The sequence below is a fragment of the Schistocerca piceifrons genome, chromosome 4 (assembly GCF_021461385.2).
Source record: "Schistocerca piceifrons isolate TAMUIC-IGC-003096 chromosome 4, iqSchPice1.1, whole genome shotgun sequence".
NCBI classification, from domain to species: Eukaryota; Metazoa; Arthropoda; class Insecta; order Orthoptera; family Acrididae; genus Schistocerca; species Schistocerca piceifrons.
Window position 1 is genome coordinate 508486319 of NC_060141.1, and position 27240 is coordinate 508513558.

Sequence of the window (27240 nt, forward strand, 5' to 3'; positions counted from 1 at the left end):
ATTAAGTTAATATTGTCCTATGTTAACCTGGAGATACTAACTTGTCAAAAACATTTATTCTATAAAATTGAATCCCATATTTTTGTTGTGGTCACGGACTCATGATAAAAGTTGTGTTAACCTGGCATCATTGTAGTGGTCATCTTATAGTTCCATTAAAAATTTGTTATTGTTTGCTACAAAAAGCACCAGAAGATATATTTGATAACATGAATGTAAATAACCTATGTCCACAGTCCAGCCATTTATTCATTCATTCATACATTGTGTTCCATGGACACCATCACAAGGGAAAAATCTCTACAGTGTGAAACAAGTCCAGATAGTTTTTTAACTCTTAACATCTAGTGTCACAGATGCTATCTCCTGTGTACTAGTCTAACAACTATCATTGTATTGTAACTGACAATAAACAATCAAATAAAAACACATTAGATTTACTCCTGCAGACATTGCAATACATCACTAACTAGCTTAAGCAAATTACAAAAATCACATGGTGTTTATTATGGTTTTGGTGAAGTTTACAACAGAATATTAAAAACATGTGAATCATGGCACATTTCCTTTCAAATGTAAATGTACAATAGTAAAACATGTTTATAAAAATGGAGGTAAGAAAATCAGTTCTAAATACAGAGCAGTTTGCTTCTTCCCATCTGTTAAAATATATTTGACACAATGACCTACAATTTGATTCATTTGTCATTGCATGACGTGTCATCTGCCTCTCACTTTGTTTGTTGTAAAAGATTCCCCACAGAGAAATCCATATATGACTTACAAACATTAATTTCTGACAGAGCTAACCAACAAAGTCTATTGTGTTTGTCAGTTTGATGACCCTTCTATGCACTTTTATTGTATGGACCATAGCATCCTACTCAACAAAATGAAATTCTATGGCATTAATGCTATCTGTCTTGCACTGATACAGTCACACACTTGTAAAAGGAAGCAGAGACCACATTGGCCATCTGCATCAAAGGAATAAAACTAAACTCAGAATAAATTAACACAAAATATGGAGTCTCACAAGTTTGTGTACTGTGTCTATTCTTGTTCTTAACCTATGTAAATGATCTTCCCATGACTGTAGTAACTATTTAAAAACTGTAAGCTACTTAGTTCCATGTTCAGTATATCATATTCATGATTTATATTATGTGCAGACAAATGGGTTGCAAGATGTCCCTTAAAATTTCTCCTAATCTCACATCTTGACAGGTTCTCCTATAACCTAGTTTCAATCAGTGATGAACATTATAGTTATTTTCATCAGCACATGTTGGTGATGCGGTCACACTGCAGGACTGAAAGAGGATTGAAATGTTGACTCTCTACTGCTAGATGCTTCAGCATGGCATGTCAAATGCTCATCCCAAATGCAAGTCTACAGCCAGAAAATTCAAAGCAATGTTAAATTAAGGAAGAATTTTTCATGAATATATTTTCTGTGTGTATTATACTTAATGTCATATTCATTAGTGCTCCATGCAGAAATAAATGTTGCAGTTAAACTACTGTCCGTGTGTGTCATTTTTAATACAGTTTTTTTACATGTGTAAATGGTTGATCTAAACAATGGTGTGTAATCAAGAGAAATGGTTTGCATATTGTGTATCAGTAAGTTTCAGCTGTCTTTGTAAGAGTACTGGATACCAAGATATCTACAGAATTTTTTTTCCTCTCTTTTTCAGTGAAGGCAAAACTACATGCTGTAGTAGTTGTAGTAAACAGTAGGCAGTATTATATAAAGAGTAATTATGAGCTTTTCTTCAATGTATTCTGGCTGGATCTGCAGCAGCAGAGACAAAATGAGAATCATATCCCTCTATTTGTTTTTATTGAAAAAACCAATGAATAAAAACATAGCTGATGTTGACAATGTAGTTGAAACAAAACAAAATTTAAGCAAGAAACAAAGTATGGATCCCACTTTGGATCTTATATCTTTTCCACACAAGTCTCTCACTTGAGAAAGTCCACCAAAGAAAAGGAAACAAAACTACTAGAGAGTGGTCGGCACAGCATTACCATGAAGCTGTCCAGAGAGGCCAGACCACCATTACACAACACTCTTGAGCCACAGTCCAAAGCTGCCACTTCTGATAATCTTGGCGGGACTACCAGCAGGTGAGATGCATGGATGTTGCAGTTGGGCTGGCAGATCCCTACAAATCTGGGTGTTGTGTTGAACAGCCTTCTGGCCAGTAGTGAACCAGCTTATAAGGGCGATTGGTGGATGGTTCTTCTGGGACTATTTTTGATAACGTGAGTGGTGTAGGAAAATAGTCTGCTTGTTGATTATGACCTCTGGCACTGCTGTCAATCCACAGTGCTTGGATAGTGGGCCCTGACGTCCAGTGGCTAACACATGAGGCTGTGTTTTCATCTTTGACAGTAACCTTTGTCATACCATAAACATTTGCTCTGATTTCACCCACTGTGATTAAGGCATCCTGCATCACTGTTCCCTCATGTGGGATGCTGATGTCACAGGCAGATGGGACAGACTCTGCACAGGTGATAAAGAGTAACTAATTGTGTTACTATGTTTTACTGGAACTACTTGATTAGTAAGTGCAACTTAACCTAGTCTCCGTCTGTGCTGTAGCACTAGGTGATTGTCATCTGTAATTGGAAAATTTGTAATCATCATTTATTGTTGAACATCCATCACTAAATAATCTTTCTAAACTAAAAACTGTCACAACAGTGTAGAAGAGAGTATATAGAAATGTTTCAGTTTTTTCACGCTTGATGCTGTGAAGCAAGCAGTTTGATTCAAAATGTGAGTAGCTTTTGGCACTATAGTAGCTGTGCATATCATACCATGGTTATGGAGAGGGAACAAGCTATCTTAAAACTCAGTTCTGATCTGGCAGTTGCGCAGGTAGAATTAGACCAGTTGAGATCTGACACAAGTATTCAACATCAATATTTCACTCTGAAAAAAAAAAAAATATGTGGATCACAAATGTATAAAACACAAAGTAATGGACCACTGTGTCTTATAACAACTATGTGTTAAATAAGGTTGTGAGAGATGGTGAAGACCCACTGCAGTTCAATACCTTTGTTAGAAACTTGCTGCAAAAGCAGAGTCTTAGTCCTGATTTAAATGAAGTGAAAGTGTAGTAGGCAAATAAAAGCTTGAATGAAGCCAAAGTGAGCATAAATAGAGCAATACAAGAAGCATTCAGTGAATTTATGATGTATTCTCCTTGATTTTCAAATAAACAAGGAAGCAGCTGAAGATATTGAACTATGTCATATGACAAGTCTTTAGGCATGAAACTCACAATGTTCTAACTGAAGTTACTACAAACACTTGTCTGTTGGATGCAAATAAACACTCTGAATATACAAGTTTGACATAATCTTGACTGAGCATTGACATGATGACTGTGGAACTTGAACTCTTCTCCAATTGGAACCCAAGAAGGAACTTGTACCTTGCGACCATATTTCATAAATACTATGCAGCAGTGATACCTCAGAACTCTCAGGGCACATGGGACAAGGCTCGTCTGGATTGGTGCCATCAGTAATGCTTTGTGACAGCCAGTGTGATGTAGTCAGTGATTGACAGTCTTTCTCCCTTAAAATATGCATGGGTGTAGTGTATGGATGTGGAGCACAATGGCAGGCAGGAGGATGGAATGCCAACTCAATTGCAGGACAAGAGCTAAGACTGTAATTGGCATCAAGCACCTGCCCACAATCTGACATTTGCCCCGAACATGGCCAGAAACACCGACCCGAAAACCAACCACAGGGTGTGCACCAGCATTTGTAGGTGGAGACAAGGGCACTGATGCAGATGAGGCATCAAAGACAGTGATAAGACTTTCTGAGGTGCCCAACCGGATGACTGGAGGCAACTCCTCTGCTGGCTGTGGCACAAGGTTACCATTGCGGCTGTGCACAGGAGGCACCTGCAGATCGGCCTCCATAGATGTCCCCAGCTGAGGAGATTACCATGCTATGGCAGGTCTGTGAACATAAACGGAGTTGCAGTATCTTGAGAAGTAACATGCCTAAGCTGGTTTTGATGCTGCCAGTGCAGCCCCATTGAATTGCAAAAGCACCTCAGACATCATACCACATTCATATCCATAATGCCTGCCAAAGAGCCCATACAAGACCAGTTGCTTAGGGCAAAACTTAGAAATAGGCAGCAAGACAGAGATCAGTTCGGGTGGACACAAGAGATGGAGCAATGTCCATGCAGGAGTTCCACTGGTGACTTGCCACCTTGGGCAAGAAACAGCAAGATGACTAAAAAAATTTGAGGGCCTGGTCCTGTGAGTGTGTGGCCCACAACTTGTCCATCTATGACTTGAAGGTTCTGACAGACTGTTCCACATCGCCATTGGACTGTGGTTGGGAGAAGACTGTGAGGATATGCTGTGTGCCACTATCACTGCAAAATTGTTCAGACTTATGTAACATGAATTGTGGCTCATTATCAGACACTGTTACTTCTGGCAAACCTTCATTACAAAAAAATTTGAAGTCAGGGCCAACACAGTACTCACAGACATAGTGGAGGTCATGGGTTTGATGAAGGGGAATTTACTGTAAGTGTTCACCACCAATAACCAGTGGGTATTCCAATATGGATCAGAAAAGTCAATTTGCAGCTGTTGCCATGGTCCAGCAGGGCAAGGCCAATGAAATTAATACTGAGCAGGAGCGGCCTGATGCCCTGCTCACATAGAATACTGTAAGTCATTGTTTCTATCTGAGAGTTTGTCTCTGGTCATGTACAATGGCGCCTGGCTAACTGTTTGGTTCAGATGACAGCCTAATGACCCCTTTGTAACAGTTTGAGTACTTCCTGCTAGAGGGACTGAGGAACCATTACACAAGCATCTCCACTTTCTGTATGAAGGAGGAGAATAACCATCTGCACTGAAATGACTTGACCATGTGCAAAGTAGTGGTGTACTGTAATGTGGCAGATACGACAATGCTATGAGACCACCCTTGGCAAACAAACTCAAGAACCCCACTCAAAGCTGGGTCCAATGCTGTTGCACTGCCACTCAATGAAAAGTCACCAGAAAGTCTTTCAACATGAGCATCTTCTGAGAGTCGATATGGAAACCCAAGTCCTCCAATGAATCCAAGTTGGCATTGGAGCTTACTGGTAGGGACAACAGTAGGTCAGCATTGAAATGCTTAGTGGTAGGCTAATATGTCAACTCATATTGGTAATTAGACAACAATAGGGCCCACCGTGGTAACTTCTACACTGTACGAGCTAGGACGGGTTGTGAGCAACCAAACAAGGCCATCATCAACCTGTGGTCCATAATCAAGTAAAACTGGCATCTGCATAAGTGTTGATGGAATTGAGTAGCCCCATAAATGATAGACAGAGGCTTTTTTACCAGCTGTCTGTAATTGAAATGTTCCTTATACAGTATCTTTGATGCAAAGGCAGTTGGCCTGTCTGAGGAGCCCACATGGTGTGACAACACTGCACCAATACCATAAGAGGAGGAGTCCACTGCAAGAATAATAGGATTGGAGGAGTCAAGGTGTATAAGACACTGGTCACTTAATCACTTAGTAGTGAACCCTTTAAGCACTGAAAAATGATCTGAGAATCACATGTAGGGACTGTATGTTACAGTGATGTGTATACTGGCATCACTCAGTGCTTGAAGTATTTATTCTTGGTGATGTGTTCATTGACATATCTTTATTCTTTGTTATGTAGTAATTAATTGTTCCTTGCTCTTGTTGAATATATGTTGTATGCTACATGGATACCTTGCTTGCACCTGCATGGCACCTGCTACTAATATATAATTTTTTTGCTGAATTGTATGTAAATATTTGTAATTTAAATGCTTTCTTTTAATAAGTAAGGACATTGTTTCACTGTATGTATAAATTTAGGTAGAAGTCTGTTGACATTTCATTGTATTTATCTTTGTCTTACTGTGAAACTTGTAAGCTCTGGGGAAAAGCCAAAAGAATTGTTATTTGCATTGACTAGCAACGATAATAGCAGTGCTTGTGCATCGTAACTTCTTTGGGTAGGGAGTTGCACGGAGTGTGAGGAGGGAGGGAGATAGGTTCCAGTGCTTGTAGTGTGCGGAAGTGTGGTGTTAACGCTCTCGCAGTAGAGTGTACCATTTCGGCGGCATCATGTATGCGTGCCAGCCAGATGTTTAGTAGCAGGAATAAGGACAGTGGATGAGCAGAAGAGGTTGTATTAATTATGATTGCCCATTCCTGTAATTAACTGTGCTCCACAAGATGCTACCGTCTTCAACAACAGCAGCAATTCCAGCAGCACAGATTCATCGTCAGCTCCGAGTTTCATCGTATGCACAGCACTGAAGTGAGACTGTTCATTGGTAGAAAGTATTAATGGCTAACCCAACAGTACAACTGAATGTGATTTGATTAATAAAATTTATTTAAATAATAATCAGTTAAACTAAGAAAAAAAGGTGACAACCTTCAGTTCCCACATCAGTGTTTAACAATACATGTTTTTCTTTCCCGTCATCTTGTACAGGATTTTGGATGTAAATTGCCACAGTGGGCTGTGGGCTGGTGACTGTTAATTATTTCCTTTTTGTTCATTAGTGTAACTTCTGAATTCATGATCTGTGGTATACCCCTTTTCTGTCCAGTGTTGTTCATGAGTGAATGCACAAAATAACTTTCATTTTTCCAAATTATAATCCTGTTCAGCTTAATTACTTTTTAATTTTAGTAGACTTTTGCACCAGAAGGGTCTGTTGTACACTTTCCTCCTACTTATCGGTATTATTTCTTTGGGAAAGATAGCCTTATCCAATTAGGCATACACGCAATCCACTGTCATATTTTATATCGCAAGTAGGATAGGCCAGTTAGTAAGGGGGAGGTTACGAGCTCTCCCATGAAACTTGCAGAATCCACAAAAGGCAAAGGTCTTGGGTTTGAGTCTCGGTCCAACACACAGTTTTAATGTGCTAGGAATTTCATATCAGTACACACTCCACTGCAGAGTGAAAATTTCCCTCTGGAAACATCCCCCAGGCTGTTGCAAAGCCATGTCCCCACAATATTCTTTCTTCCAGGAGTGCTAGTTCTGCAAGTTTTGCATGAGATCTTCTGTGAAGTTTGGAAGGTAGAAGACAAGGTATTGGTGGAAGTGAAGCTGCCAGGATGGGTCATGAGTCGTGTTTCAGTAGCTCAGTTGGTAGAGCATTTGCTCATGAAAGGCAAAGGTCCTGACTTCGAGTCTCAGTCCAGCACACAGTTTTAATTCACCAGGAGGTTTTATATCAATTAACACTCCACTGCAGAGTGAAAATTTTGTTCTGGAAACAACCCCCATGCTGTGGAAAGCCATGTCTCTGCAATATCCTTTCTTCCAGGAGTGCTAGTTCTGCAAGTTTCGCAGGAGAGCTTCTGTGAAGTTTGGAATGTAAGAGATGAGGTACTGGCAGAAGTGAAGCTGTGAGGACGTCTTGTGAGTCATGCTTGGGTAGCACAGTTGGCAGAGCATTTGCCCACGAAATGCAGAGTTCCTGAGTCCGTGTGTTGATGTTGCTCACAGTTTTAATCCACAAGGAAGTTTCCTGTTGTGATGAAGCAAGCTGGGATGATTTTACTTCCCCTCTTGTTTTCCCATCTGCCTCCTTAAAATTCATTTTGTTCTTAACTAATTACCATTAACATATATGAGTATAATGTGCATTTTCGTAAAAGAGATAGGTTGGCCTTCAGTTTTAAAGAAACCAGATCTAAATTTGTGCTTTGTTTTATGTATGTAATTGATTTTCTAATTTAGTTCGATTATACCTAGTTAGGACCTTTTGTTATAGGATGAAATCAGTAATTGTTTCATAACTTAAAATCTATTGTTGACTTATAAACAAATATAAATTCCATCATAATTATAAACATTTGGAAGACAAAACACTAGCATTCTTTAAGTATTTATTTGGCTCTAATTGAAAACATTTTAACAAAGCCAGCCCCTAATTAATTCCAAAGAAATTAAAAGTTTTGTCAAAAGTATTGTTTGCGTAATAATATTTGTTGATTTCATGATTCAAACAAATAATTCATCTTAGCCCTCTCAGTAGGAGAAACTGTTAAAAAGAACCAATTTTATGATGTATTCAGTTAATTTAATGAGTTAAGTTTTAATTGTAATTTCTGTAAATTAAACTTTGGACAATGTGTAGTCTCAATATCTATTATTGTGAAGATATGTAAAGACCCAATTTTTGGTCCCGAGACACTCAGTCCATGGCCAAGTTTCAGACAAGAACATGTGTTGGTTGGAACAAGAACAACAATGCATCAAATTAACTGTGAAATAAGCGTAACACAATTATGCCGTGTGTTAAAACAGTGACAGTGTCTGTTCAATACATAACGCAATGGTGTTTGCTTGCAAACTATTAGTGAGGCTTATCGAAAGTTAAGGGGGGGGGGGGGGGGAGGGGGGGGTCGAAAAATTTTCTAACCTAACAAATAAAAAATGACAGAAATTTCATAATACCAATTTGTTTTTCAATATAACACCTGTGTACACTAATGTATTTATGGGCATGTTCAGATAACTTCTGCAAACCATTTAAGTAAAAGTCTTCAATTTCAAGTCCAACCAAGTGTTTACAGCATCAATCACTGCATCATCGTTGTTAAACTGTACTCCTTTGAGGTCCTTTTTTTAGGTTTGAGAAAGGATAAACGTCTGATGGAGCCAAATCTAGGGAATATGACAGATGACATAACAATATGAACCTGTAATCATGCAGAGTTTCCAAGGTTGTGAGGGCTTTGTGTGCTACTGGATTGCCCTGATGCAAAAGCACTCCATGCATCAATTTTCCACACGTTTTTTTCTTTATCTCTTCTCTCAAATGGTGCAGGAGGGTGTAACAGTATGATGCATTGACAGTTACACCCTTCTGCAAGTAATCCACCATAATTACCCCTTCTGCATCCCAGAAAACTATACCATCACCGTACCGGCTGATTTTTATGCCCGGAATTTCTTTTGGGTTGGGGATGAAGGATGTTTCCATTGTTGTGACTGTTGTTTTGTCTCAGGATCAAAGTGGTGAACCCGCCATACCCCATATACATTGCAATACAGCTGTCTTCATCCACTTCAAATTGATGGACGATTTCTTCACAGCACTGCACAACTCCTGTCTCTGATCTGCATTCAAGTCTTTCGGGATCCACTGAGATGAAACTTTCTGCATTCCCAAAATATCCACAACAATGTCATAAGCACACCCAAGGGATATTCCAAATGTGGTTTCAATGTGCTTCAATGTTGTCTGATGGTCCTGCAAAATTGTATCGTGAATTGCAGTCACTATTTCATCAGTGGCTATGGTGACAGGTCTTCCACTCCTTGGCACATCTTCTGTACTCATTCTCCCACATTTGAAGTTGGACACCCAGTTTTTCACTGTTGCATAAGACAGAGCACTGTCCTTAAGTGCATTCCACATGTACTCTGCAATTTTCTTGGGTGTCATTCCCTTCCAATGAAGATATTCAATCACAGCACAGTTCTTGATTCTCTTGATATTCACCATTTTGCTTACACTATGGTATACAATGCAGCCTAGCAGCAAAACTATCGAAGCTGGAGCTACAGAATTTGAGTTGCTTACCCACAAAGGGTTACCATAAAAGTAGGTGTTGTTGTTTGTGCGAGACATTGTGGTAAGTATCTCAATTATCCTACAGGCACTGAAAAAGAATCATATCTCCTGTGCCCTGTCTCTCCAGTCACCTACCACCTCCCACATACACACTAAGGAACACTCATTTGGTGACAAAGTACCATCCAGGACTGGAGCAACTGAATCACATTTTCTGTCAGGGCTTTGCATTCCTCTCATTGTGCCTGAAATAAAAAATATCCTCTCCCTATTCTTCCACCCTCTCTGACAGTGGTATTCTTCCACCCATTGAGAATACACAGTATCCATGTCTGTCCTTGTTCCATCATATCCCTGCATCATCTACTCCAGTCCTGTTGCAGGCATCTCCTACCACATCACTGGCAAGCCTACCTGTGAAAACAACCATCTGATCTACAAACTAAGCTGCAGCCATTGTGCCACATTCTGTTTGGGCATGGCACCTAACAGGCTGTCTGTCTGCATGAATGGCCATCATAAAACTGTGGCTAAGAAACAGCTTAATCACCCAGTTGCTGAACATGATCCTCAACATGCTTCACCTTAATGACTGATTCACATCCAGCATTGTCTGGATTCTTCCTACCAACACCAGCTTTTCTGAATTACACATGTGAGAACTCTCCATACAACATATCCAATGTTTCCCAAACCCCCTGACCTCAACCTTTACTAGTCCCTGTCCCCTACCCACTTATCCACTTCTCCTCTTCCACTCCAGCACTATACACTCCATCTATTCCACCAGTGCTCTCACTAGTCTTTTCCCCTCATATACTTCTTTCTTCTTCCCCTCTTTTTCCACCTCCCCCCCCCCCCCAATCTGCCAATCCCAGTACAGCCTTCTAACACAGCACCTAACATCCCTATCCTCTCCCCACCCTATCCCATCCCATCCCTGCACACTCCCAAAGGCAGCTCAGTATCTTTCCCATGCCTACCCCACCTTGCTAACCACCCCTGTCCCTACCCAATGCCTCCTCTTTATCCCACCCCCCTACCCCAGTAGATTGTTGTTAATCTTAGATCATGAGGATATGATTAGAATAATTACTGCAGGCACAGAGACATTCATACAATCATTCTTCCTGCACTCCCTGCATGAATGGAACAGGAAGAAACTACAATAACTGATATTATGGGACATACTCTCTGCCATGCACCTCACAGTGATTTCCAGAGTATAGATGTAGATGTAGATGAGATGTAGATGTAGATATGATTGCAGCTAGAGGTCCAGAGCCAGGAACTGTGGCCATGTGTGCGTGAGTTGTGCTTGTGTGAATATTTGTGTATTTTCTGTTTTTGAAGAAAGAGCATGTCGGAAACCTTAATATTTTAGCAGTCTTTTTCTTTGTACTTGGCTGTGACTCAGCACCTCCTCTATGTGGTGAGTAGCAATCTATCATTTTCATATTGTTGTGTTATTCCACCCAGGCCTTTCCATTGTTTGGTTTAATTCTGCACACATATGAACATGAGCATAGTTAACATGCAGTTCAGCTGGAATTTGTCTTAGCTGCAATGCGCAGTGGAAGCATAAGAAGTAATTCTTAACTGTTGGGTCATATGATAAGTGGTATTCTACAGAGAAAGTACTACTATTTGGATGTGAATGATGATTGGTTTTCTGTGGGCTTCACAGCAACATTAAGCAACACAGTTCAAAATCCAGTTGTAAGTGTTTTAGTGTATGCTTGAATAAGCTTGAACAGTAGATCAGCATATTCATCAGCTGATATAATTGCAACATTGGCAATGTCTACAGCAGTTGTTGCATGTAATGTTGCAATGATGTGAGTTCATTGTGTAACTTCTGACACCCTTTGTGTTTCTTCTTGCACTTGCAGATATAAACCCACCACAGTACTTGAAGTATTTAGAACCCACTGCTCTTCAGACAGATATATTTCTCAGATAAACTGGACAGCATAACACACAAAGTCAGACACATAAAGACTGCAATTAAAGAGGGAGTGAGACAGAGACAGACAGATTAGTGTCAATCTTTGGGTTCATACATAACTTTAGGTAACTAATAACAACATGTTTTATAAATATTTCCTCAAAATTCTTGCATTGTTCTTCTCTGAATTCTTGCCTTCTATTCCCATTGTATTTACTTTTTTATCACTTTTTGTACCTAATATCAAAAACTGAAAATTAATTCCAGATGAACTGCAATGTAGTCACCCACAATAAAAGGCACACAAAAAATTTTCAAGTAGGCCACACTTCCTTTCAAGTGTTCACAGTAGAATTTACATTCTACTAGAAAGACCCTTAAGATTTGCAATTGAATGAGTTCAGTTGCAACTTGATGAGAAACTTAAAACTGCAATTGTTTGTTTGTTTTGAGTAATCTTCATGTCACTATTTTCCGATATTGTATCCTCAGATTAACAAAAACACAAATTGAAGACAAGTAACAAAGCTTAAAATGGACATGTAAAAAAAAATACAGTATAATTATTATTAGATATTCTTATATATGTTTTGGGTACAGTTGGTATGATTTGTTTAATATACCCTACCACAAAATGTTGAAGCCATTTAAATAACTTGTTGCGAGCTATTAATAAGGAAATAGATTTTTCTATGAGTAATACAGTGGCATATCCAATACTGGAGTTTTGCTGTCTAGTAAATGTCACATATTTTTGCATTTCTCTTCCTGGCATCTATCTCTCTTTGAATTTTTAAATTTTTTCTTTATAACTAAGTATATGATATTATTATGGCATTTAATAATATCTGAAATATTCTTGTGCACAACAATTGAACAATTGGTTGCCCTGTGTTTTGTATTCTATTATTCCACTCCAAAAGTTAATGGAGGACACTGATAAGAAATGGTCTTCTAAAAATATTTAATTGCATAGGCAAGTTCAATTGGTCACTTTCCAAGCTTCTGAAATGAGTGGGTTATTTCAAAAGATAAAATACCGTCAGTACCTTTCAGTTTTTTTTACTTTTTGCTATTACTTTACTTACTTATTTATTTATGTATGTATTAAGCTGTTTGTACCGTGTCATTTTTAGCATTCTCTGTCCTGATGTCAGTGTCATTAAATTTTTAAAATTATTTCTGAATTGAATGAAATTGTTCTAGATTCCAACACCAGTTATGCCATCTACATTTTGAATAATTTTGAAACAAATCCATATCAGATTTGGAAAGACGCTCAGTTTCCCTCTTTCCCTGATTATGAATTAAGAAGACAGATGAGAGATACTGAGGTAATTTGTTGAGTTATCTTAACTTTGTGTAATAATAATATTCATCTTAGAAAAAATAGTTAAAACACAGTTTGATGTCAACATAGTTACACTAATCTGCCTTGTGATGTAACGAAATTCTGTTTGATAAACACAGTAATTTGAGTGACTTTACATTTTAAAATTATGTTCTGATTAATTATGCTCTGATTCCCTGCTGCAAGATCCCAAGTTTTTAAATTTTTTATTGACTTTACAATACATTAAGAAATTAACACACCCTAACATTTCTCAATTTGTGTTTCTTTTATGGTCAATGACATTGATTCTCTCCAACAAACTCAGGAAGTATGAATAGTTATAATTACACTGCAACGCATCTCAGCTTTACACAGACTACATTTTACCATTAATTTGTATTCTTAAATATAAGAAACTTTAATGCTTCACCACCTGTTTTTCATCCACTGATTCATCTTGCAAAAAAATTTTAGGGACCAAAACGACAGCAGCTAGAAGCTGTAAGCAACAGGAAGTCGCTACAAATTTTTCTTCCATTGACATTACCAACAGTCGCTCTTATATTTTTTTGTTCATCAGAGAATAACAGTCCTTCATTTGGAAAGGTAAGCTCTTTTAGAGAATGTGTTTAGTCATGCAGAATTATGTGAATTTGAATTTACAGACACTAAAGCATTGAAATTGTATTGTTTGTGAAAAGATTGAGAAATATGTATTTGAAATCTTAAATATTAAAAATCTCTTACCCACAATAAATGTTTCTTATACTTTTCTCCGGCAGTGCTTTAACTTCTTGTTAGTTTATGTAATGCCAACTGTCTTCACCCATCTCCCCTATGAAATATCCAATTACTTTCTTTTTCTTTGTCAAAATATGACTTGATATGCAGATCAGATTAAATCTTTGATTATTTGAATTTTTTGTCTGTCTTTTTTAACTGTCTGGTGAAGTAATTTTTCTCTTTTATAAAAATTATAAGAAAATAATGCAACCATGTTCAAATTTATCAGTGGTCTCTGAAAATATGTAATAATATACACATGAGACCTTTCAAGAGGAAAATTTCATAATGTTCTCTTTGTAAATTTATATGTTTCTGGGTACTGTGTAACTAAATTTGTTTAAAGTAAGTTTGTTGTAGTAATTTCTTTAATCTCCTTAGGCAGTTTGTTGTGTGATTTTATTCCATGTTATGAAATACTGTTTCAAGTTTTTTATATATTATTTCATGGTAAATGCAAGTTCATACTAGATCTTGTTACATGGTCATGGACAGAGTTGTTGAGGAAGTAATTATCAAGTCTTTTTTTTATACGATTAAATGACTGGTAAATGTACTCTTATGGTGTGGTTAAAATTTCTCATATTTTGAACAGAATTTTACTATGAGCCCAATTACTATTTAGGGTTATTATACTTATGTCCCTTTTCTGTGGTTTCAAATGTGTGTTCAGGGCCAGTTTAAGGTCCAAGTGACCCTCTTGGAACATCGAGATGAGAGGGGCAGCAGAGGTGCCACAGTGGGAAGTTTATATCTATGGCAAATCACTATTCATGGCAGCCACTTCGTGCTCCAAGCACCCAAATGCAAGCTTTGTTTTCAGGACATACCACAATGTGTAGTGGAAACTGACAGGAGTGAAATAGTACCAGCTAAAAGAGTGGGAGGGGACATCAAATGAAAAGTTGCTTGTGTGAAGTTCCTTAAGTGGCTCTTCCTGTGTTCGTATTTTGTGCATTTGTTCCCTAGAAAAGAATTCTGTGGATGAAAATGGAGTGTATGTGTGAACAGTATGTAACAGAAAAGAACTAACTGTTATACACTGATGGTTGGACTCTTATGGACATACTGATGATATTCTCTTTGTAAGTGTCTGTGTGTGTCCACACTACTTTAGCTGAGGAGTGCTATTCCTTCATAGAAATTTTCTTATGCAGTCTGTGGGGTTACTGTCTACATTTATGTTGATGCCATCTTCCCTTTTTGGACCGAAATTCATGGGAACTCTTACATTAAGTCGAACAGTATTTATTAAACACAAATAAATGTTATGTTTCAACAGATTAAAATTGTCTGTGAAACCAAACAATAATAGATTTTACAGGAATAATATGAGCAATCATTCCTGATGGAAACTGAGATGAGCCAGAGCACTAGTACTCCATTATCCATGCATATGGAAATTATGATATTAATCATAGTTCCACTTAAATCATACTGTGATGGAAACCATACAGTCATCAGCTAAAACATTATGCAGCACACGGCTAAATTGGCCAAGTAAACAGCAATGGTTGTCATAGCTCACTTGCAGAGGAAAATCAGATAATAGCAACAGAAGTGATCTAGCTGCTTGGCAGACTTATTTTGCCTGCTACAGAAGTTCATCTGACTGACCTGCAGTGTCAGCTGCTTTCCCGCTGCAGATGCCCTCACTAGACATGTTTGATGATATGCATATTGATACGCTTGTAGCTTCCATTCGCACATTTGGTGCGGTCACTAAACATGACATTTATTTTCTTTATGTTCAATGTAAGTTTATTGCGGATCAACAAATTGTTAATTGCTGGAGGGTTTCATTTGCATTATTTCTCAAAAATACTCTTGTTTTCTCAGTATGTAACTATAATGTTGTAATCAGCAAAGAGAACTTCTTTTCCTGTGACTAACACTACTGAAAAAGACATTCATATGTATCAAAAACAGTATTGAGGAAGTCCCACATTAAGTTATTTGCATTCTTATAGGTGTTTCACTAAAATATTGCCTTATTTGAGGTTTGTGTTACCTCTATACTGTATGTCCTATCTGTTATGTATGACTAGAACCAGTTGTTAGCTACACCTCTTATTCCTAAGCTTATTTAGTAGGATCTTACGGCCAGTAGGATCAGAAACCTGGGACATATCTAGGAATATGCCTGTGTCACACTGATCCTTGTCAACAATATTAAGTACCACTTTTGTAAACTCAAAAATGACAGATTCTGCACTTCTGAACCTGCTGTGTAATGCACTTTAGAAAATTTTGTTCATTCAAGTAAGTCAGTTAGCTATTTGTCATAACTGATTTTATTATTTTTGGGAAGGATGATAACAGGGAACTGGGCCTGTACTTTTGTACATATTTTTCATTATGTTTCTTTAGCAGAGGAACAACTCTTTCTTGTTTTAAATACTCTGGTAAGTTTAATAATGACTCATTTATTAAGTTTATTGACAGAACTTGTGTGCTCTTTATACATTTGTTCAGTATACAGATTAGTATGTCATCTAGGCCTGCTAACTTTTTATTTTTAGTATTTGTACTCTTCTGCTAATATCATGCTCTGTGGTTGGTAATAAAATAATGAACGTTTTGCATAATTATTTATGGTTGCTGTACATATTTGGGATTTTTGTTGTCTTTCTCTGCAATACTTGGAAAAATCCTCATTTGCAAAGTTTGCCTTGTGGTTTGTATAATTGATTACTCTATTCTTGTCCCTTATCCTTATGTTGTTATGTCTTTGTTTGTCTTTCCCTCTTGTAATTCTTCCAGATGTATCCATGGACAGTGCCATATTATCAGTGTGCTTCATTACATCTCTTTCCCTTACTGTATGTATCTTTTATAATCCCACCAGGCATTCCAATGGATGATGCTGTTCGGTTGATAAGTCTCACTATATATACATACAGTGGGATCATTGCAAACAGTGAACAACATATCATTTTTGGCTGGCAAGTCAGAAGGGCCCTTCAGCCAGCTGATTTCAGGCCATGTGGCTACAGACCCTGAGCAACTTCCTTTTGCTAGCTCATGTATTCCTCTCTGCAGCCAATTGGAGTATCAACAATGACTCTGCATTATGCTTTTTATGCTAGGACTTAATGTTATGACTGGACCTTCTTGAGATCTGAGTATATTACAATCCACTTATGACTATTAACCCTTTCAGACCCTCTGGCTACAATTGTGTACTTTTGTGTATTACCTGCAACAAAGATATTTTTCTTCCATGGAAACCCTGTGTACACATTTGTGAATGTTCAGTCTTTCCCCTATCCACAAGTGCTTCTACTTGTTGGGCATAACTATAAAAATATCAACAAGTGAATGTAGTGATATTCAGCAGTTTGTGGGCACCAGAATAAGCAGAAGTGGTTTGTTAGTATATTCCACTGTATAACTCATTATTGTTATTGTTACTTTGCATGGCAATTATTGAATGGTCAGTTTATTTATTACAATAGTGAACATTTCAAAATTAATTATTTTAGTGTGTAGAAAGAAGCCAAGCGTACAAAGTACGTTTTGAAAATTGGTACATGTAAGTGTATAAAATTTGCATCAAAAATCATTAAAAATCACCTAAGAGCATTAGAACACAAGAAAGAAAAGAAAATCCCTTCCTTCAGAAAAAAATTTGGTCTGAAAGGGTTAACTTGTACTTCTTCAGTCTGTTGTACCATTTAGCTATCATACTAATTTCAGCTTCACTCATGAGTGGTATCCATCACCGTAATTGAAGTTGTCCTTCTGCCAACTGAAAATTTGTAGTCCTAGACAAAGCATAGGGTCATTTGTTCTGTATTTCAGTAAAATCAACAAGTGTTAGTAATTGTCTTTTGCTCTCTAACTCAGGGATTACAGAACTCTCCATTTCAGACAACTGAAAATCTAGGATTGAATAACAACAATGTTATGAAAAGGATAGAGTGCTATGGTGGAGACACTGGATCACAGACAAGCACAACAATAAGACTGATAAAGGAAAAGCTTATTTGTTTATCAGACTTTTTGTGCCTGTCTCTGACTCATCATCTCTACCTTATGATGGACAGCAACCTATCCTCTTCATAATGTTATCAAAACTCTCCATTTTCTATTTTTTTATTACATGGCAGACTGATATGCTTTATTTCTTGTATTATAAATTATTCTGTCATTACAGGATTGTTTTGCAGCTAGCCCAAGAAGAGCATGGAAAGAAAGAAGAAGAAGACTACACAGATGAAGAATGGGATTGCATTAAATATGTTATTTTACTAGTTGCACAAGGATTGCCCCACCAAAATATAAGAGCAGAGTAGGATTTCTTCAGTGAAAAGAGAACAGCAAAAATATACAGAAGAAAAACGGAGCAAGAAGTAAGAATGAAGACAAAGCAGATGGAAGAGCATTGTCACTCAAATGAAAGAAGGAAAATCTACAAGAAATTAACAGAAATGAGCTAAGAACACAGACCATATGTTGCAAAATGTAAGGATGGAGGATGGACAGTAATATATGTTGACTGTAAAACAGGAAATTATGAATAAATGATAAAAATACTTAAAGAAAATTCATGCAGGTGTCTCATACCAGAATGAAGTACTGCTGTACTACACAGCAGAAACACAAATTGATGATATGACAGTTCAAGAAGTACAAATGATAATCCAGTGCTGAAAAATTACAAATCAACTGGAACAACATGAGAAGGGAGAAATTAAACTTCACAAAAGAATGTGCCATCTTTTTGAGGTTCGCCGATGACGTTGTAATTCTGTCAGAGACAGCAAAGGACTTGGAAGAGCAGTTGAATGGAATGGATAGTGTCTTGAAAGGAGGATATAAGATGAACATCAACAATAGCAAAACAAGGATAATGGAATGTAGTCGAATTAAGTTGGGTGATGCTGAGGGTATTAGATTAGGAAATGAGACACTTAAAGTAGTAAAGGAGTTTTGCTATTTGGGGAGCAAAATAACTGATGATGGTCAACGTAGAGAGGATATAAAATATAGACTGGCAATAGCAAGGAAAGCGTTTCTGAAGAAGAGAAATTTGTTAACATCGAGTATAGATGTAAGTGTGAGGAAGTCGCTTCTGAAAGTATTTGTATGGAGTGTAGCCATGTATGGAAGTGAAACATGGACGATAAATAGTTTAGACAAGAAGAGAATAGAAGCTTTCGAAATGTGGTGCTACAGAAGAATGCTGAAGATTAGATGGGTAGATCACATAACTAATGAGGAGGTGTTGAAGAGGGTTGGGGAGAAGAGAAGTTTGTGGCACAACTTGACTAGAAGAAGGGATCGGTTGGTAGGACATGTTCTGAGGCATCAAGGGATCACCAATTTAGTATTGGAGGGCAGTGTGGAGGGTAAAAATCGTAGAGGGAGACCAAGAGATGAATACACCAAGCAGATTCAGAAGGATGTAGGTTGCAGTAGGTACTGGGAGATGAAGAAGCTTGCACAGGATAGAGTAGCATGGAGAGCTGCATCAAACCAGTCTCAGGACTGAAGACCACAACAACAACAACATTGGTTTATTATTGGTCAATGAGAAAATTGCAACAGCATGGGTGGACACTTGGAGTTGTCCAGACTATATATGAGATCAGGGATAAGATGCACTGGTCCAGTTATAGAATTACTGCTGAATATCACATAACAAATGTGTGCTGTGAGAATCTTGTATAATATTGGCTGTTCTACATCGACAAAAGAGATTTTGGCAAAGTACCAATATCATCTTCAGCATAACAGGTCTATGATAGAGAAGATGTTCATAGCACCACTTAGCATATTTTGACCAACTAACTGATGATTTGAGCCCATCTATTTAGACATAATTGGGCTATTATCATCATCTGAAAGTTTACTCCTTTACAGTCATCGACCGCTTTTTGAATTGGGCAGAAGCCTTCCCTATGATTAATATGACCACTGAAACTGTGGCAACTATATTCTTTTGAGGATGGATTGTACATTTTTCTCTGCCTCTTCATGTTTCCACAGATCAAGGCTACACAATCTGAATTGTATTTATTTATAGCATTCACCTTCCTCCTAGGCATGAAGCATATCTGCACTACTGCTTACCACCCAGGAGCTAATGGACTCATGGAACAACAGCACCAGCAATTGAAGGTAGCAGTGAGATGTCACATTTCACAATATTGCCCAAGAAAGGCAAATGTCCTGGACTTGAGTCCCAATCCGGCACATGGTTTCAATCTGCTAGGAAGTTTTGTGTAGGTATGTGATTGTCAGATTAGTACCCAACTCTGAGGTCCAAATCCGGGCATTGGCCTTGTCTGGTTAGTTGCGATCAGTACTGCTGGGCCTTCTGAGGTTTTCCAGATGGAGTTTGAGTTTCCAGTAGGTCATGGACGGGTGACCAACTGAGTTTCAGGTCAACACTGTGGAAACAGGCAGCCTAATTAGCTCAGACATGTCTAGGTTCTTGGGCTGCCCTGTGTTGCAATGACTGCTATGCCAAGTATTATCTTATAGTAGATAGTATAGTGCATTAATGGAGGCAGTTTTGCATCTCAGCCTGTCATAAGAATGGAGAATCACAACTTATGTTGTTAGAGGTAAATTCACCATTTGGGCAAATTATTTTTCAGCTGGACATAGTTTTGCTTTTTTGGATTCCAGATCACTGACACAGTCCAATTAGTGTCCTAATCAGTCCCCTTTCTATACTTGGATGCTTTACTGTAATTGTACAACCAATTTGTTTGTTTTGAGAATACCTTAGACAGGGTGGAAAATTTCAAGCCAATGTCACCATTAAGCCCAGAGCATTACCTAAATTTTGTCGCCCCACCCTATTCCCTTCATCACACATGACAAGGTCAGTGGTGATTTGTTGCATTAGCCAGAACTCAACTTTGTCCCTCCTATTTCACCCAGTCATTAGACAAACCTTTTGGTGGTGATTTAGAAGCCAGATGGTGCTATGATCCTTTTGTGGCAATTTTAAATAGATAGTCAAAGTGCAATGTATCACAGAATTGCATGCCATTCCACATACAGAAGAGCTGGTGTTTTTATCAGGGGGCCATGATTATTACTGCATCAGCTTGCACAACACGCACCTACAGTCGCCATTGGATGCCACTTCTCAGTGTTTCTTAGTGCTCAGCATCCCCTTTGGGCCTTACCAGTGTAAGCACTTGGTTCTTAGAATTTTGTCTGTCCCAGGAATCAATCAAAAATACTTGTAGCATTTGATTAAGGACATTTGTTATATTGTTAACATTCTTTATGACATCTGTCTCATGGGCTACTTATGACAGGAGCATTTATGCAATTTGAGGATGGTTTTCCAATGCCTACTGGAAAACTGCCTTCATAGAAAATTGGAAAAATGTAGTTTTTTGCCCAAAAGGTACATTTTTTGGAGACATGTGCTTAGTAAAGATTGCCCAAGTAAACCAAAACCACAGTCTATCTGCCAGTGCTCAAAAACCTGAAGGAGCTGCAGTCCAGTTTGTGCAACAGTTCTTATTATGTTAAGTTTTTGCTCCAGCCTGTTCACATCTGTCATCCTCTTAACCAGCTTCACCAAAAGGGTGTGAAAATTGTGTGGTCTGTGGAATTTAATGGGTTTTTCAGTTACTCAAGCAGTGTTTGTACTCTGTGCCCTGTTTGGCTTCTTTTATGTCCAGTAAACCTAGACTGTGGTCTAGAGGTAGTGACTTTGACTAGTAATCAAAATGTCCATGGCCCTGGCTTCAAACACCATCATTGCTTAAATTCTGAATAAAAATGACAGCTGAAGACTTCTGGCATAAGAAGTAACCCTCATTTAGCCAACAGCTTTGTGAAAGGGGATGGAGGAGCAAACAGAGGCTCAGGGCACTCTCTTGCCCTTGGGGTGGGAAACTGTCTCTGAAGGTGGAAGAATCAGCAATGATCAACAGCTTGAGGATTCAGAAGGCAATGGAAAACACAGCATTAAGGATACGTAATATGTATCCACAGGACACGTGGCCTGTAACTGAAGATGTGTAATGATGATCTCTCCATTGGCAAAAAATTCCAGACTAGTCCCCCATTCAGATCTCTTGGGCAGGACTGCCAAGGAGGAGGTGACTATGAGAAAAAGGTTGAACACTCAGTGCAAGGATAAAGTTCTATGAATCAGGGTGTGGAATGTCAGAAGCCGGAAGGGAAGTTAGAAATTATGAAAACAGAATTGCTAAAGCTCAGTCTAGATATAGAGGGGGGTCAATGAAATGAAATGGAAAGAAGACAACGATTTCTAGTCAGATGAGTATAGGGTAACATCAACAGCAGCAGAAAATGGTACAACAGGAGTAGGTTTTCTTATTAATAATAAGGTAAGGCAGAGAGGGAGTTACTGTTGTTCTCGTCAGATTCAACAGCAAACCAACACTGACAATGATAGTTCAGGTGCACATGCTGACGCTAGAATCTGAAGATGAATAGATTAAGTATATGGCGCTGAATTAGTAATTCAGTACATAAATGGAGATGAAAATCTAATAGTCATGAGGGACTGGAATTCTGTTGTAGGAGAAGGAGTAGATGAAAGGTTACAGAAGAATATCGACTTGTTACTAAGAATGAGAGAGAAGAAAGAATAAGTGAGTTCTGAAATAAATTTCAGCTAGTTCAAGAATCACAAGAGGAGGAGATATACTTTGAAAAGGCTGGGAGATATGGGAAGATTTCAGTTAAATGACATCATGATCAGGCAGAGATTCCAAAGTCAGATACTAGATTGTAAGGTGTATGCAGGAGTGGCTATAGACTCAGCTAACAATCAAATAGTGATGAAGAGTAGGATGAAGTTAGAGAGATGAGTCAGGAAGAATCACTGAACAGTAAATAGAATAAATAAATAACATAGAAATGTTATTTACAATTAACAAACTAAAATAAAAAGACTGTCACTGAAGAGACTCAACACGATGTTAATACAAAAATATGAATGAAAAACTAGTGTGGTTCCCACTGTACCACCACAACATTGCAACAGTCCACTCTGTATACGTATACTGCCATTTTTGGGACATGTGTGACTACTATCATGATGGATACACATTTACCAGAATATGTACAATTAAAGGAATCAGACAAACTAGTTTCATAGCACAGATTAATTAACATAGAGAAACAAGTGAAGTATGTTTGCATGTAATTATTTTGGAATTCATAAAATTGCCATCTAACTTCAACTATTACAGCTGTATCAGTAATTTTGTATGATGTGATACTTGGTTATATTATTATATTGAGTGCTGAAGAACAGAGCTCCAGGAATTTATGAGTCGTTCTTTAACTCGATACAGGTAAAAAAGTTCAAATAAATATATGACCAGAAATGCTTCATTTATCTGATATTTGCTCTGTTTTGCTCTTGAATGTGCATGACTATCAAAATGAAATTGCTGTAATGTTATTTCTTCATAATTGTTACTTTATCAGTAACTGATGCTAGAAGTATTAGTGTCTCAAGCAGTCTGTCCTTAACACTAAAGGATTTATGCATAATAGTATATAGATTGGCAATTTTGGGTCCAGTTTCAAAGAGCATCTCTAGATATCACTACATTATTTACAGCTGTAAACATACCTCCACTACCACCATCCAGCCTATCTTCAGTATTTTTTAAAAATTTCTATTCATACAAAAACCTGTGTCATTCTAAAAGCAGATTCTATTTTATTTCTGCCAGATTATAAATTTTCCTTTCTTCCTGTTCCCTTTTACTCTGAAAGAAGTGTTTGAATATTAATTTTTGTTACTTTCCTGTGTTACACTTCTGCCACTAGTTAATATTGGTGCAAAAGTGCTTTTCTTTTGTTGGTTACTCACATTTTTGACTGCTGTTCTAACTTTTTGATTACAGTGTTAAAAAAGTCAGACTAAATTAATATGTTTATCCAATAGGTTACAAAGTTAAAGGCTTTTAATATTACATTCAATGAAGTACTTCTCACATGGAGCGATAAAGAAATAAACACAAGGTAAGTATATGCAGCTCGCTTTTATCACAGATCAGTGATGAACTTAAATTAGTTTTTGTTTGAAAGCAGTCTTTGAATACTCTTTGTATCAAAATATTTCATTACATCTGCATCTCATAACCAACATGGTGCCATTTTGGGAGCCACCTCTAGACATTTGTTGCAAAGACTTTGAAATGCCCTGTGTGTGTGTGTGTGTGTGTGTGTGTGTGTGTGTGTAGTGACACTGTTGTCAAAATACTCAGCTTTCTAAGGAGATTTTGCATAATGTTCTACATACTGTCCATGTAAGTTGAATTTCTCAGAGCATGATTCGATAATGCATTAGTGAATTGATATATGCAGAATTAACTGGTTTCTTGATTTTTAAAGCACCTTTAGCAGAAAATAAATTTACTGTAAAATAGCTAAACTAAGGTGCTTCATTAATTCTAGGTGGTGGTTTTCCAAACAAGATTGTAGCTTATCTGTTCTCCAAAAACTCAACATCCTCTAATTCTTGTATTTCATTATTTAAGAAACTTATTTTTATAATTTATGGAGTTCTGTGAGAAGCACTGAACTGTATCACTGAGTCTTGTCAAAAGTAAATAATAATACATTTGCCTTGGATGTTTCCAAATATTTCATTAGCTGCAAGGGGATTGGTACCATTTTTTACTCCTGTACTTGCATGTTTACAAAAAGAACAATATTTGTATCTTGTGAAACTATATCAGAGACAATAGAGGACCCAACATTGAATCTTATGGTACATCATGTTTGATTGCTTCAGATTGTGATAGCATATTGTTCTGATTGACATGAAACTGGTATGTGTTACTTTAGGTCAAATGAAAACCACAAACATGTTGTCACTACTGTTCAGTAATATTTTAACTTTTGCATTAGAACTGAATAGTTCACACAATCGAAACCCTTAGACAAGTCCAAAATATTTCATATTTCCTATTGTAGTAATTTGTGGTTTATTGATTCTAATAAACCAGCTGTCAAGGTAAATACAGCCTGTTCAGTTGACAGTTCTTTTAGAACTCCAAACTGTTTGCTACTGAGTGTGTTTTCTTGTACTAAATGTTTATAAAGTCTAAAGTACATAGACTTCTTCAAAATTTTTGAAAATACAGGCAATAATGAGATGTGTTTTTACCTCTTTACCATTGTTTTATCTTCTTTTTATTAAGTGGCTTGACAACAGCATATTTTAGTCCCTCTGGGAAAGCATCACAACAAAAAGATTAATTGTGTATGAGACTTCTGGAACATACCAGAAAAAACTCAACTTTATTCTGTACCTCCTACAGACATTTTCAGTGTTATCAACTCTCTTAAAAATAAATATGTAGTGGTTATGAAGAAATCAGTGGTAAAATAATGAAATCTGTTCAGCTGAACTTCGTAATATTATCACACCATAACCATAATCACAATTAAGTCCACATCTGAAATTTGGGTCATTAATGAAATACAATACTTAGCACTGAAAGCATGTTTATTAACGTCACCAATATATAGACAGAACAGAATTGCATCCTGAATGGAGATTGGTGCTGTTTATACAAGCATATAATATTCCAGAATATGCAAACATTACAAAGATAAGGAATATAGAGAACCTTCCAGAAATGACAGATACTAAATGTCAGTTTGCCAGTGATCAGATTTAAACTTCTGACCTGCAGCTTGCCAGCCACTAGCTCGTGGTCTTGCGGTAGCATTCTAGTTTCTCGAACATGGGGTCCCAGGTTCGACTCCCGAGGGGGTCAGGGATTTTCACCTGCCTCAAGATGACTGGGTGTTGTTGTGTCATCTTCATCATTATCATTCATCCTCATTATGGTTAGAGGAAGGCAATGGCATGTCACCTCCATTAGGATGTTGCCTAGTATAGCGGCACAGGTCTCCTGTGTCGTTCCCCTGTGCTCTGTCAGGGAGTATGGGATTTCATCATCATTGTCATCATCAGTTCAATATATTGCTGTAAGCTGTGCTGCATGCAGTGTGGAGTAGCAGTCTGTGTTGTGGCTGGCAAGCTACAAGTCAGAAGTTTAAATCTGATCACCTGCAAATATTTGATATTTCGTATTTATCATTTCTGGAAGGTTCTCTAAATTCCTTATCTTTGTAATGTTTCCATATCTTGGAATATTATATGCTTGTATAAACAGCACCACTCTCCATTCAGGATGCAGTTCTGTTCTGTCTATATATTGGTGACCTTAATAAACATGCTTTCAGTGCTAAGTATTGTATTTCATTAACGACCCAACTTTCAGATGTGGACTTAATTGTGATTATGGTTATGGTGTGATAATACTACGAAGTTCAGCTGAACAGATTTCATTATTTTATTGCTGATTTTTCATAACCACTACATATTTATTTTTAAGATAGTTGATAACACTGAAAATGTCTGTAGGAGGTACAGAATGAAGTTGAGTTTTTTCAAGCTTGTTTCAGAAGTCTTTTCTTCGGAGCTATTGACTGTCTGCCAAGGAAGTGTTCAAGTCTAAATTATCTGGTATCCAGAATAAAAAGTTACAAAAAAGTTCTACAATTTTGGCACTATCTTTAATAAGTTGATTGGTTACCTTTAAAGAAATTTCTTCATTTTCTTAATTTCTTTTTCCTGTATCATTTCTAACTGTTCCTAATAGTTCTTATCTTTTTGATGAAGGAGCTTATTTTTTTCTTGGAGTTCCATTCAGACTGATGACTTCAGAAGTTAAGTCGCATAGTGCTCAGAGCCAATTCCATACATTTTAATACTCTGATGACTTGGTTAGCACACTGGACTTGCATTTAGGACGCTGATGGCTCAAATCCATATCCAGCCATCCAGATTTGGTTTTTCTGTGATTTCCCTAAATTGTTCCCAGCAAATGCTTGGATGATTCTTTTCAAAGGCCATGGCAGATTTCCTTCCCCATTCTTGAAACATCTGAGCATGTGCTCTATCTCTAATGACATTCAGTGCTGACAGCACATTAACCCTTGACACCAAGTAGATTCTTCTGTTGGTTTTGTATGGTATTCTGAAGCTAGAATGAGATTTTCACTTTGCAGCGGAGTGTGCGCTGATATGAAACTTCCTGGCAGATTAAAACTGTGTGCCCGACCGAGACTCGAACTCGGGACCTTTCTTTCAGGAGTGCTAGTTCTGCAAGGTTCGCAGGAGAGCTTCTGTAAAGTTTGGAAGGTAGGAGACGAGGTACTGGCAGAAGTAAAGCTGTGAGTACCGGGCGTGAGTCGTGCTTCAGTAGCTCAGTTGGTAGAGCACTTGCCCGCGAAAGGCAAAGGTCCCGAGTTCGAGTCTCGGTCGGGCACACAGTTTTAATCTGCCAGGAAGTTTCATATCAGTGCACACTCCGCTGCAGAGTGAAAATCTCATTCTGGAAACATCCCCCAGGCTGTGGCTAAGCCATGTCTCCGCAATATCCTTTCTTTCAGGAGTGCTAGTTCTGCAAGGTTCGCAGGAGGGCTTCTGTAAAGTTTGGAAGGTAGGAGACGAGGTACTGGCAGAAATAAAGCTATGAGTA

General features: G+C 37.7%; 1 protein-coding gene across 6 annotated transcripts in view; it reads left to right on the forward strand.

Moving 5' to 3' along the window:
• The window catches only part of LOC124796248 (alpha-L-iduronidase), a 232588-nt gene that overhangs the window by 175410 nt on the left and 29938 nt on the right, over positions 1-27240 (forward strand). For 5 of the 6 annotated variants that reach the window (XM_047260344.1, XM_047260348.1, XM_047260347.1 and 2 more), the window contains exons 11-13: positions 12808-12935; positions 13409-13540; positions 23625-23701. In XM_047260344.1, coding sequence (XP_047116300.1) covers positions 12808-12935; positions 13409-13540; positions 23625-23701 — 337 coding nt within the window. The remainder of the gene's footprint in view (positions 1-12807; positions 12936-13408; positions 13541-23624; positions 23702-27240) is intronic. The other variant, XM_047260349.1, reaches the window with a different exon arrangement.